The sequence below is a fragment of the Hypanus sabinus genome, chromosome 17 (assembly GCF_030144855.1).
Source record: "Hypanus sabinus isolate sHypSab1 chromosome 17, sHypSab1.hap1, whole genome shotgun sequence".
Lineage (NCBI taxonomy): Eukaryota > Metazoa > Chordata > Chondrichthyes > Myliobatiformes > Dasyatidae > Hypanus > Hypanus sabinus.
The window spans coordinates 50787104-50801501 of NC_082722.1; the positions used below are offsets into that span (position 1 = coordinate 50787104).

Consider the following 14398-nt stretch of genomic DNA (forward strand, 5'->3'; position numbering starts at 1 on the left):
TCTCCTATTGTCCTGCTTTCAAACAATCTAAAAGCAGAAAGCTTTTTGAAAAATCTGTCCCACATCTTCAAGGATCTCTGTTATGACCTGACACTTGTCTGATCCAAGATAAGATCCTACAGCCAGGACAAATTTCACATTAACATTTGAATAGTCACTATGAGATTCAGCCCTTTTGGATACAGTATGTATTCCCCATTTCCATGGCACGTCTTCAGTGAGAACAGAAGGAAACGCAACAGAGTGCGCCGTCTGTTATTGATGCTTCAGGAAATTCTGTGGACTAATTTCTGACAGTGAAAATTATTTTTGTGTATTTGAGATAATATTGAGAAATGTGTGTACAGATGTAAGAAGATATATCAAGAAAATGAGACCAAACTTTGCAAAAATTTTCCTGAAAGCCACAGAATTTTCAAGGACTTTTTTTCTAATTTTTTCTCCATATTCTCACTATTTATTTACAGTTCTTTGCCTTCTGCACTCTGGTTGATCTTTCATTGATCCTGTTATAGTTACTATTCTATAGATTTGCTGAGTATGCCCACAAGAAAATACATCTCAAGGTTGTATATGGTGACATATAATAATAACATTTACTTTGAACTTCGAGACTCCACCATAAACCTAACTGCCTCATGTGTGATTTCATGGATCCAATTTAATGACAATTGAGAACATCTACAGCTTTGCAACGTCATGTAGAAATTCGTTTTACTCACCCATCAATAAGAGGAGTTTGTTTCATTAGCACCTCTGCTTGTTGTCTATACCAATCTGCAGAGCAGAGCGCACAAACACACAGCAGGAAAAAAGCAATCCACATCTTCTGTGTCACTGATTTCTGTGGATGAGATGTAACTTAGTGTGAAATTCGGTTTTCTTCCTCTCACATTGTATATCAGAGATATAACATTAGAATGTGAGAAACAATGACAGGAATCGGACAGTTGGTCCTTTCGAGCCTGCCCTGCCATGGCTGATCTCTCTTGGCCTCAACAATACTTGCCCATTCACTCCCCATACTCGTTAACTTTCCTGTAATTCAACTGCTGTCCATTTTCACCTTGAATATATTCATTTACCACCCCAGAGCTCTCTAGGTAAAGAATAATAACATATTTCTGGAAAATGAAATCCCTTCTCAATTGTATTATAAATGCATAATCCTGTTGCCGTCTGTTAGTAGTTTGTACGTTCTCCCTGAGACCATGTGGGTTTCCTCTGGTGCATCGGTTTTTCCCACATTCCAAAGGATATGGGTCAGTAGGTTAACTGGTCACATGGGGTGTAACTGGGTGTAATTGGACAAAAAAGGCTTGTGGCTGTACCTAATCTAAATAAATAAATCCCTTATTCTGAAACTAAGCCTTCCAGATGTAGATATCTCCTTTAGGAAACACGATCTCTAACATTCTAGTCTTGCTAATCCCTCCCAGAAATTATATGATCTCCTTTCTCAGGTAACTATGGGTTTGACATTCTCAACCTTTCTTCACACATTACACATCAATCCTGTCAATCCTGGGAATCAACCTGGTGAATATTCTCTGCACTGCACCTAATGCAAGAAGATACCTGTAAATATGTATGCATACATGTGCAGACTCACCAGAGTCAGTAAGATTGCATCAGAGCCCCATCCCCTTTTCAATCAGCATTCCTTATTACATCTTCAACTTGCATGCCAACTCTCTGTATTTCATACACTAGGAGACCAGCTCCATTTCAATAATAATTTGCCTCTCATTCTTACCATCCAAAGTGGTAAACCTCACATTTTTCCCTATTATATTCTACCTGCTCATTTATTTATCTTCTCTATATCACTTTGCTGTTATCATCCTGTCCTCCCCATCTTTCTGTCATCAGCAAATTTGGCTACAGTGCACTCTGTTCCTTTTTCCATGTAATTAATGCAGACTTTAAACAGTCAAAGTCACAGTATTGATCCCTGAGGTATCCCACTAATTAGTGAAGGGCAGCTCAAAAATAACCCATAACCCATTTATCTAGATTTTCCATTTTCTGTCTATGAGCTAATTCCCTTATCAATGCAATCCCAATCTGTGCACTCCTAACTTGTTGTGTAACCTTTTATGCAGTACCTTAGAAACCACTTTCTTGAAATCTTTCATTTCCAACTTCATTCATCCATTTTTATATGAAAATCAAGAAATATTTCAAATGCAGGAAATATGAAATAAAACCAGAAAATGCTGGAAATGTTCAGCAGGTCAGCTATCATGGATGGCCCATTGTTCTGAAAGTGCCTTTCTTCTAATACAATACGTATTCAAATTACTTGCCTTTACTGATCTCCCCCTTACACTTTATCCACCTCAGGGGTTCCAACACAGACCCCTCAGTTAATGGTAGGGGTCCGTGGCATAATAAAGTTCGGGAACCCCTGATATATGTATTTCCCTAGTTTATTTTACACATCTCTGCTCTCATACCATGGTATCTGCCTTTACATTTAAAACACCAGTTTCAGACCCAAATCTCTCGCCCTTTAACTGAATTTGAAAGCCCACCACCATTCTTTCCTGGGATCCTTAACTATTAGATAATCAATTAATCCAGTATCATTATACAATTTAAAATATGCTCCCCCACCCCGGTTTGATTCTTCAGAATATTGCTGTTAAGAATTATCCTTAAATATGTTCCATGAAGTCACCCTCATGATCATCAATTTCATGTGTCCTATCTACACGGTAATTAAATTCATTGCAGTACCATCTTACAAGACCCCACTATTTCTTGTTTTGCAGTATACTCAGCCTACATTCTGGACCGGAGCCAGCGCCATTTATCAGTACCACAGTAAACTTGCTTTACTAACAAACCAACACCAGTACTACTTCCTTTCTGCCTACCCTACCAAAATGTCAAATACCTTGGAATATTCAGTCTCCTCTGTTTGTAACCGAGCAAGTACATCTCTGGAATGGCTATCAATCCAAATTTGTCTGCTTCTATTTGTGCTGTCAACCCATCTGTCTTGTATTAATCACACTTGCATTTTAATAAAGAGTTTTAAAATTTTATCTTATCATTCTCCCTTTACTTACTTGGCTGATTCACTCAAACACTTGCAGGCTCTGCCACTTTCTGCAGCATTCTAATTATTGTGCCTTACCTTGCACAGTTGTCTTTACTCTCCATTTATCTGTTTCCAGCTTCGCTTTTCTCCCTACTGCTTCTATCATTAGGTTCCCATCCCTGTGTCAACAGAGCTTAAACACTGTTAGCAGCACCAGCAAATGCCCTATTGATACATGTCTGGTTTGTGGAGATCCCAATTCCTCAGTAATCTAAAGCCATTCTTCAGACATCATTTCTTCAGGCATGCATTCTCCAAGCCTGCATATTTCTGTATTTACCACCGTAATCCAACAATTGGCTGTAATCCAACAATTAGTATCTTTGATGACTCTTTTCTACCCCAGTGAACTCTGCCAGCAGAATCTCATCCCTCTTTCCACCTTGCAGAACTAGTTTCTTCTTTCCCCAATTTTAATAATAGTTCTTCCAAATCAGTCTTATGTGCTTCTGATGCTATTCCATATAACACAATTAAGGTCTGGTATTTTCTATTCTTTCTGGCTTTCTGGCAAACACATTCGGCACAGATGGGTACCAGGCCAAGTACTAAAGATCAGTTCTGATCAACTGGCTAGTGCGTTCACTGAGATCCTCAATCTCTTGCTTCAAGCAAATGTCAGTTATAATGATGCCCAGGAAGACCTGCCACAATGACTTTTGCCTAGTAGAACTTACATCCACAGTGATAAAGTGTTTTGAGAGGCCCTGCCATTGGCTTTTCACTTAACCCTGGAGCATCTGGGCAGCAAAGATCCATACACCAGGATGCTCTTTATCGACTACAGCTCAGCACTTAATATTATCATCCCCTCAAAACTAATCAGTTAGTTGCAAGACCTTGCACTTAGTACACCCTTCTGTAACTCGATCCTGGATTTCCTTGCTTGCAGACCCCAGTCAATTCAGATTGGCAACAACATCTCCTCCACAATCTCCATCAGCACAGGCTCACCACAGGGCTGTCTGCTTATGGCCCTGCTCACTGCTGCCATTGGGAAGAAGGTACAAGAGCCTCAGGACCCACACTACCAGGTTCAGGACCAGTTCCTACCTCCTCAAATATCAGACTCTTGAACCTAAGGGGATAACTTCACTTGCCCCATCATTGCAATGTTCCCACAATCAATGGACTGACTTTCAAAGACTCTTTATATGATGTTATAGAAACATAGAACCATAGAAATCTACAGCATAATACAGGCCCTTCGGCCCACAATGCTGTGCTGAACATGTACTTACTTTAGAAATTACTTAAGGTTACCCATAGCCCTCTATTTTTCTAAGTTCCATGTTCTTGATATTTCTTGCCTATTTATCTATCTATTTACTAATTATTTCTTCTTTTATATTTGCAGTTTGTTCTGGCTGAACATCCAAGTTGGGTGGGCTTTCATTGATTGTTACGGTTATTAGTCAAAATGAATTTGAGGGTTGTTCTGGTGACATATAGGTACTTTGATAATAAAAATAATGTTGAACTTTGAAATCAACTTGAAGTGAAAACAGATCCTATTGATTACCTGGGGCAGCTTGTAGTCAGGACTGAATATTAATCGTTGAGCAGGTTGGGCTCTAGATAATCCAGCAGTACCATTATTATCCCTTTGTTCTATCTGGCAATCATCTATACCCACCCTGTCCACATATTCTAAAAAGTATTTTGGATGACACCTCCTAGAAATAGCTATTCTGGGTGGTTTTCAACCACCTAGATTCACAGCAGTAACCATCACACCAATGCCTTAAGTCTTGGGCTAGAGGTACTCACCAGGGCGTTCAGGATTCCCAACATGGCACAAGATGTGTGTAAGGCATCCTGCCACACACTGATTAACATGCTAATTACTAACGTAGTTGGAAGAAAGTTTGAAGGTTATTAACTTACCAGCTTCTCTTGAGATGGCTCCTTTCCCTTGTGTCAATGTTGCTTTTTGAATTCTGATGTCACGGTTCCGAATACCTGTCAGTGAGGAGTGCTTGCTGTTGCCCTGCTGCTCCCCAATCAGCTGCTGAGTTGCTCCTTCGGGCTACCCTCACTGTCAGTCCTATCTCACCAAACAGCTCAGCCTGTCCTCCAAGCACCAGTCACTCCAAGGAAATGCTGGAATCCCTTTGGAGCCTCAAACACCTATGCAGCACTGGCTGGCTGAGTCTCTTTTACTTAACCTTTAGACACTAGCAATTTAAATTCAACATCTTTTAGCTTAGGAACCAGAAATTCTGTTAATTATTAATCCAGTGAAAACTAACCTCTGGAAATGAGTAAACTAGATGGGTCTTCAGCTCACAGTGTTCTGTCAACCTGTAGAAACCAGCTCCACTATCAATCTAAGCCTTCTCTACTACGCAACCCATAACCTTCATTTATCTTACATCCTAAGAGTCTCTTAACTGTCCCTATTATATCAGCCTTTACCATCAATCCCAGCAGTGCATCCCAGAATCTGTGCAAAATATCTACCTCTGACATCTCTCCTAAACTTTCCTCCACTGACATTAAACAGATGCCCTCTGGTATTGCCCATCTCTGTGCTGGAAAAAGGGTGCAGGCTGCCCACTCTATGCCTCTCATATTTTTATACATCTTTATCAAGTTGCCTCTTACCTTCCTTCATTCCAAAGAAAAACACCCTAGCTCACTCAACCTTTCTACGTAACACTTGCTCTCTAATGCAGGCAGCATTCTGGTAAATTTCCTCTATGTTCTCTCTCAAGCTTCCACATCCTTCCCATAACGAAGCGACCGAACACTTTAAATGAATTCTAACCAGACTCTTATAGGGCTGCAGCATTACCTCACAGCTCTTGAAAACCATTCCCTGATTAATGCATACCAGCACACCACACACCTTCTTAAACATCTTACCATCTTGAAAATCAACTATGAGAAATCTGTGGAATTGGACCCTGTTTCTCCATAATGCTAAGAATCCTGCCAATAACCTTGTACCCTAGCTTCAAATTCAATTAGACTATAAGGCATAAGAGCAGAATTGGGCCATTTGGCCTATCAAGTCTGCTCCACCATTCCACGATGGCTGATTTATTATCCATCTCAACTCTATTCTCTTGCCTTCTCCCTGGAACTTTTGATGCCCTTACTAATCAACAAACTATCAACCTCTGCTTTAAGTACACCCATTGACTTTGCCTCCACAGATTTCCATGGCAATGAATTGCACAGATTCACCACCCTCTGGATAATGAAGTTCCTCCTTGTCTCTGTTGTAAAGGAATGTCCTTTTATTCTGAGGCTAGTCCTAGAATCCCCCACTAGAGGAAGTGTCCTCTCCATGTCCAGTCCATGTATGCCTTTCAATATTCAATAGCTTTCAATGAGATCTCTCCCCATTCTTCTAAACTCCAGTGAGTACAGGTGCAGAATCATCAAACACTCCTTATATATTAGTCCTTTCATTCCATGATCATTCCTGTAAACTGGACCCTTTTCAATGCCAGAACATTCTTTCTTAGATAAGGGGCATAAAACTGCTTGAATACAGCAAGTGCAGTCTGACCAATGCCCCATATAGACTCCGCATTACATCCTTTTCTATTCTAGTCCTCTTGAAATAAATGCTAACATTGCATTTGCCTTCCTTACCTCCGTCTCAAGTTAACCTTTAAAGTATGCTGCACAAGGACTCCCGAGTCTCTTTGGATCTGTGATTTTAGAATTTTCTCCCCATTTAGAAAATAGTCTATGCCCTTATTTCTTCTACCAAAGTGCACAACTGTATACTTCCTACACTATATTTCACTTGCCATTCCATTGCCCATTCTCCCAATCTGTCTAAGTCCTTTTGCAGACTCCCACCTTCCTCAACACTACTTAACCCTCCACCTATCTTTGCATCATCTGCAAACTTGGCCACAAAGTCAGCAATTCCGTCATCTAATATTACAATAGTGGATATAATAATCTGGCTTTGGCTGTTCACTGGTGTACAATGGCACAGAGATGGTGATTCCACCTCATAGTTCTGGCAATCCACTTTCAATCCTGACAACCAATGTTGTCTATGTGGAGTTTGCATGTTCTTCTTGCATTACTTTAAATGCTCCAGTTTCTTTCCACAGACATTGATTGATAGTTTGTTTAGGTACAGTAACTTGCACCAGTTGTAGGTGGGCGGGGGTGTTGATGAACGCATCAGCATGAGAGAGCAAATTACAAGGGCAGAAGTGGGAGAATGGGATTGAAGTGATTGTGAAGTTTTAGCATGGACTTAACATGCTAATTGGCCTCTTACAATGTTAATGGAATCAAAATATCATAAACATAATCATATTTCACTCACTGATGATGTGTCATTGATAAGAATGACTACTGATGAATACAGTTCTATTTAGTGAACATATATGATGTGAACACCACTATTAGGAAATTCTTTCTGTACGAGTTGAATACGATAATAAAGTATGAAGCTTCTGTGTCTATGAATTCATTTTCTAAGTAAAATTTGTCAGCTCTTCAGGACTAGTCACCTTTTCCAAATTCTTTTTATTATCCTTAAATTTTTGGATAGAGGAGCGGATGTGTCAGTATTACAGTTGAACAAGGGGAACTATGGAGCTATGAGGGAGGAGCTAGCCAAAGTTCAATGGAACAATACCCTAGCAGGGAAGACAGTGGAACAACAATGGCAAGTATTTCTGGGAATAATGAAGAAGGTGCAGGCTCGGTTCATTCCAAAGAGGAAGAAAGATCCTAAGGGGAGTAAGGGGAGGCCGTGGCTGACGAGGGAAGTAAAGGGCAGTATAAAAGTAAAAGAGAAGAAGTATAACATAGCAAAGATGAGTGGGAAACCTGAGGACTGGGAAACTTTTAAAGAGCAACAGAAGATAACAAAAAAGGCAATACATCAAGAAAAAATGAGGTACGAAGGTAAACTAGCCAAGAATATAAAAGAGGATAGTAAAAGCTTCTTTGGGTATGTGAATAGCAAAAAAATAGTTAAGACCAAAATTGGGCTATTGAAGACAGAAATGGGTGAATTTATTATGGGGAACAAGGAAATGGCAGATGACTTGAACAGGTACTTTGGATCTGTCTTCACTAGGGAAGACACAAGCAATCTCCCAGGTGTAATAGTGGCCAAAGGAACTAGGGTAAAGGATGAATTGAAGTAAATTTATATTAGGCAAGAAACGATGTTGGCTAGACTGTTGAGTCTTAAGGCTGATAAGTCCCCGGGACCTGATGGTCTGCATCCCAGGGTACTTAAAGAGGTGGCTCTAGAAATCATGGACACATTGGTAATCATTTTCCAATGTTCGATAGATTCAGGAACAGTTCCTGCTGATTGCAGGGTGGCTAATGTTGTCCCACTTTTCAAGAAAGGAGGGAGAGAGAAATCAGGGAATTATAGACCAGTTAGCCTGACATCAGTGGTGGGAAAGATGCCGGAGTCAATTATAAAAGAGGAAATTACGACACATTTGGATAGCAGTAAAAGGATCAGTCCGAGTCAGCATGGATTTATGAAGGGAAAATCATGCTTGACTAATATTCTGGAGTTTTTTGAGGATGTAACTATGAAAATGGACAAGGGAGAGCCAGTGGATGTAGTGTACCTGGACTTCCAGAAAGCTTTTGATAAAGTCCCACACAGGAGATTAGTGGGCAAAATTAGGGCACATGGTATTGGGGCCAGAGTACTGACATGGATTGAAAATTGGCTGGCTGACAGGAAACAAAGAGTAGTGATTAACGGGTCCCTTTCAGAATGGCAGGCTGTGACCAGTGGGGTACCGCAAGGTTCGGTGCTGGGACCGCAGCTGTTTACAGTAAACATTCATGATTTAGATGAAGGGATTAAAAGTAACATTAGCAAATTTGCTGATGACACAAAGCTGGGTGGCAGTGTGAAATGTCAGGAGGATGTTATGAGAATGCAGGGTGACTTGGACAGGTTGGGTGAGTGGGCAAGTATATGGCAGATGCAGTTTAATGTGGATAAATGTGAGGTTATCCACTTTGGTGGCAAGAACAGGAAGGCAGATTACTATCTAAATGGAGTCAAGTTAGGAAAAGGGGAAGTATAACGAGATCTAGGTGTTCTTGTAAATCAGTCAATGAAAGCAAGCATGCAGGTACAGCAGGCAGTGAAGAAAGCTAATGGCATGCTGGCCTTTATAACAAGAGGAATTGAGTATAGAAGTAAAGAGGTCCTTCTGCAGCCGTACAGGGCCCTGGTGAGACCCCACCTGGAGTATTGTGTGCAGTTTTGGTCTCCAAATTTGAGGAGGGGCATTCTTGCTATTGAGGGAGTGCAGCGTAGGTTTACAAGGTTAATTCCCGGAATGGCGGGACTGTCATATGTTGAAAGATTGGAGTGATTGGGCTTGTGTACACTGGAATTTAGAAGGATGAGAAGGGATCTGATTGAAACATATAAGATTATTAAGGGATTGGACACGGTGGAGGCAGGAAGCATGTTTCCGCTGATGGGTGAGTCCAGAACTAGAGGCCACAGTTTAAGAATAAGGGGTAGGCCATTTAGAACAGAGATGCGGAAAAACGTTTTCACCCAGAGAGTGGTGGATATGTGGAATGCTCTGCCCCAGAAGGCAGTGGAGGCCAAGTCTCTGGATGCATTCAAGAGAGAGTTATATAGAGCTCTTATAGATAACGGGGTCAAGGGATATAGGGAGAAGGCAGGAACGGGGTACTGATTGTGTATAATTAGCCATGATCACAGTGAATGGCGGTGCAGGCTAGAAGGGCTGAATGGCCTACTCCTGCACCTACTGTCTATTGTCTATTGAGTTATTGACATTATTGATTGTATCCGTTGTAATATAATAGCTCAGCTTTGTTTAGTTTTGTTTAGTTCAGGTTTTTTTTTAATTTCTAATTTGGGGTTTTTTTGATATTTTTTTTATCATGCTAAATCTATCAAGAATTTGGGAGGCTTAGTACATATGTGTTATCTATAGTTTATACTTGTATATACTTTTTACCAACTATGAACTCCCAATCTCTTTGTATTACTATTGTTATTATGCCAATGTATTTGAAAATTAATAAAAAGATTTAAAAAGAAAGAAGGAATGAACTAGTCAAGGCCCAGGATTACAGTCACCTTGTCTCCATCTCTCCTTCTTCAATATTCAAGCAATCAGGTCTCTATTGAGGTCTGGTGCTTCCTTCCTCTTCTGCAGTTATCAGTTGACAGGTGGCCAGTGACTTCTGCTTTGTGTTCTACCAATTCTGCTCTGAGGAGGAAACAAAAGCAACTGCACAGATGTAAGAAGAGCTTTGAGGTCTGTACAGAAGAAAAGGCACAATACCCAGTCACATGTGGAAGAAAAGGCACGATACCTGGCATGATACTCCCCATTGAATTCATGGAACCCCTCTGATAGGCCCCACTACTGATATCAATAGACTTCTTTATCCAACTGGTGGGGAAGATTCTATCGGTCAGGGCTTTACAGCTCTCTGAGAGATGTCAATAGATTCCGTTGTACAAATTTCTTCCTGTGTGCCAAATCCAAAATCCATCAAAATGTAAATCTGGATTCAATTCATATAACCTGGAGTTGAGCTTAAAAAAAACAGCAATGACCCACTAGAATGCCACAAGAGAACTGCATGATCAATAGTTCCTTTACTCTAGAAAGCCACAAAAGCGTGACAGTTCACTTCAAGTTGGAAATAATTTGTAATATGCTTTGCTCAAGTGGTTGATGGTTGGGTTGAGTTGTACTCTGATCTTGGTGATTTACTTGCAAGTAAGTTGCCAAGATCGGGGAACAACTCAAACCAAGCCATTCACTTCAAGTGTTTTGATGTCAAGTAGTAACTCCATAGTATGAATAATAGGGTAGAGCTGGTGGTGGATTTCAATTTCCTTAGTATCGACTGGGCCACCCAAAGTGCAAAGGGCCCGGATGGGGCAGAATTTGTGCAGTTGCACACAAGACAGTTTTTTTCATGCAATACATGAAGGAACCTACTCATGAAGAAGAAATACCAGACATTCTCTTAGGGAACATGGCAGGGAACAGGGAAGATATTCCAAGGAGTTCAACAGTAACCATGACTAGGACAAGACTAGGTCCTCTTAAAGGCCTTCATGGCCAGCTACACATCGGGCAGCAGGAGAAGAACCAAGATTTTTAAAGTCTATTTCTCCTTGATGTTTACTAAGAAAGATATCAAGGATGTAAATAAATGAGGGCAATGAGTATTAAGGTCTTGGAAAATATGTGCATTATGAGGAAGGATGTATTTGCAGCTTTGAAATGCATTAGAGTGAGCAAATCCCAATGTACCCTCAAACCTTATGGGAAGTCAGGGAAGAAATTGCAGAGGTCCTTGTAGAGATTCTTGCTTCCTCATTAGCCACTGGTAAACTTCCAGAAGGCTGAAGGGTGGTTAATGAAGTCCATTGTTCAGAAATGGTAGCAAGGTCAAGCCAGGAGCCTGACATCAGATGTAGAGAAGTTAGTTGGAGGGAATTCTGAGGGACATGACTTACCATTACTTGGATAGTCAAGGCCTGAACATGAAAAATCAGCATGGTTTTGTGCATGAGAGGTCATATCTTACAAAACTCGGGAAGTTTTCCAAAGAGGTAACTAAGTAGATAAATGGAGGTAGTCTTGTGGATGCTGTCTATATGGACTTTAGGAAGGCCTTTGACAAGGTCAAAATGGCAGGTCTGGTCTGTAAGTTTAGATCACATAGGATTCATGGGGAGAAAGCTGTTAACCTTTAGGGACCCAAAACTTCAACAATTCTGATGAGAGTTTTCAGTCAAAACATCAATAATTCTTTATCTCTTCCTGCTCTCTAGACCATGCCACAACTCAGTCAGGGTTGCACAGTGGATGCTCTTTCATACCAGTTGAACAGTTTGGAGATGCAAAACCATGGACAGAAGAATGTAATGCCAAAAAGGCTCTATTAAAAAGCTTACAGTTACACACAGAATTACTTTAATGAACGGGGGGGGGGGGGGGGGGGCGGGGAGAAAGTGTCTTTATATCAGAATCAAAATCAGGTTTATTATCACCAGCAAGTGTCATGAAATTTGGTAACTTAGCAGCAGCAGTACATAAGATCAATAAATATATCAGTCAATCAATCAATTACAGTACGTGCATATTGAATAGATTAAAAAAGTGAGGTGTGTTCACGGGTTCAATGTCCATTTAGGAATCAGATGGCAGAGGGGAAAAAGCTCTTTCTTGAATCACTGAGTGTGTGCCTTCAGGCTTCTGTACCTCCTACCTTACGGTAACAGTGAGAATAGGGCATACCCTGGGTACTAGGTGTCCTTAATAATAAATGCTGCCTTTCTGAGATACCGCTCCTTGAAGATATCCTGGGTACTCTGTGGGCTAGTACAGCTTCTTTCAGTCCTGTGTAGCAGCCCCCCCCCCCCACCATACCAGATAGTGATGCAGCCTGTCAGAATGCTATCCACTGTACATCCATAGAACTTTTTGAGTGATTTTGTTGACATACAAAATCTCTTCAAACTCCTAATGAAGTATAGTCACTATACTTGCCTTCTTTATAGCTGCATCGATATGTTGGGACCAGGCTAGGTCCTCAGAGATCTTAGCACATAGGAACTTGAAACTGCTCACTCTCTCCACTTCTGATCCCTCTATGAGGATTTGTTTGTGTTCCCTCATCTTACCCTTCTGTAAGTCATTCATTCTCATTTTATACAATAGTGAATAAAATAGGGTCTTGTAAGAGCCTCTTAGATAGGTACATGGAGCTTAGAGAAATAGAGGACTATGCACTAGAGAAATTCTAGGCAGTCTCTAGACTAGGTCACCTGGTTGGCACAACATTGTGGGCCAAAGGGCCTGTAATGTGCTGTAGTTTTCTATGTTCTATGTTAAGTCCTGAGTCAGATCTTTCACCTTACTGACGTTGAACGAAAGGTTGTTGCTGTGACACTGCTCCACTAGTTGGTATCTCACTCCTATATGCCCTCTTGTCTCCATCTGAGATTCTACTAACAATGGTTGTATCATCAGCAAATTTATAAAGGCATATGAACTATGCCTAGCCACACAGCCATGGGTATATAGAGAGTAGAGCTGTGGGCTAAGCACACACCCCTGAGGCGCACCATCATTGATCATCAGCGAGGAGGAGATGTTATCACCAATCCTCACAGATTGTGATCTTCCAGTTAGAAGTTGAGGATCCAATTGCAGAGAGAGGTACAGAGGCCCAGGTTCTGTAACTTCTCAATCAGGATTGTGGGAAGGATGGTTTTAACTACTGAGCTATAGTTGATGAACAGTATCCTAACATTACCCACATAATCTGGAATGGACATTTCACATGTGAGATGGCTTTCCAGAGGTCCTACCTGGGTCTGGGTCCACAGACCTGAAAGCCATTGATCAGGCTCTCAGCAGATTGCAAATCCTTTGGTTCATCCAGGGCTTCTGGTTGGGGAAGACTCTGATTTTGTGGGGATGCACTCGTTTACTACTGATTTTAAGAAGTTTGTGACAACTGTGACGTATTCGTTCAGATCCTCTAATCAATCCTTGAACACTGCCCAGTCCACCAACTCAAAGCAATTCCATGACTGCTTCTCTGCCTCCCATGATCACCTCTTTGTTGTCCTTAACTCTGGACCCTTGCTCTTTAGCCTCTGCCTGAATGCAGGAAGAAAGTCAGCCAGCGGATTGGATTTCTTGAAATGTGGTCAAGGGATGGAGAGGTAAGCATTCCTAATCATCGTATGCTAGTGATCAGGTGTGTTGGGACCCCTTGTGCTGCAGGTGAGATGACGATGATAACTGGGCAGAGATCTCTACAAACGTGGCTGAAAGAAGACCTCAACAATGATTTGAAAGGCATCAGAGTAGGCTGTTCCTTGCTTGCTAATCACTGCACCCAATATCTCAAGTGCTTGCTTAGCATTGGCCTTTGGTGTTAGAGGAAATGCGGTCAGGATCATAAACCTGTGTGCAAATGCAAGATATGTTACAGGTTTCTTATTTGGTAAGCATTTCCTCCAAATACCTAAGTGAACTAATTAATGCAAAAAATGGAAGGAAGCAAATTTGCACAAATCACAAAATAAGGATAGCCTGGTGCATCAGTGTCTCTCTTCCATCAACCATTGTTATACCTGACCAATTTTAGATAAAAAGATCTGTTGCATGAAAATGCTTCCCTTTTACTCACTTTTTACATCATGTATCACATTATTTTTCATTTCCTAAGGGTTTATAGGACTCAGATTTTTTTTTAGCTCAGTGCAAGATCAATTTCACTTCTACAAAGCTGTCCTTT

General features: G+C 40.9%; 1 protein-coding gene across 1 annotated transcript in view; it reads right to left on the reverse strand.

The window, feature by feature from the left end:
• Nucleotides 1-5271, reverse strand: part of dpep1 (dipeptidase 1) — a 29672-nt gene extending 24401 nt beyond the window's left edge. The window contains exons 1-2 of the mRNA XM_059993037.1: nucleotides 4997-5271; nucleotides 723-844 (exon numbers count right to left, since the gene is read on the reverse strand). Coding sequence (XP_059849020.1) covers nucleotides 723-826 — 104 coding nt within the window. The 5' untranslated portion in view covers nucleotides 827-844; nucleotides 4997-5271. The remainder of the gene's footprint in view (nucleotides 1-722; nucleotides 845-4996) is intronic.
• Between the last annotated feature and the right edge of the window lie 9127 nt (nucleotides 5272-14398).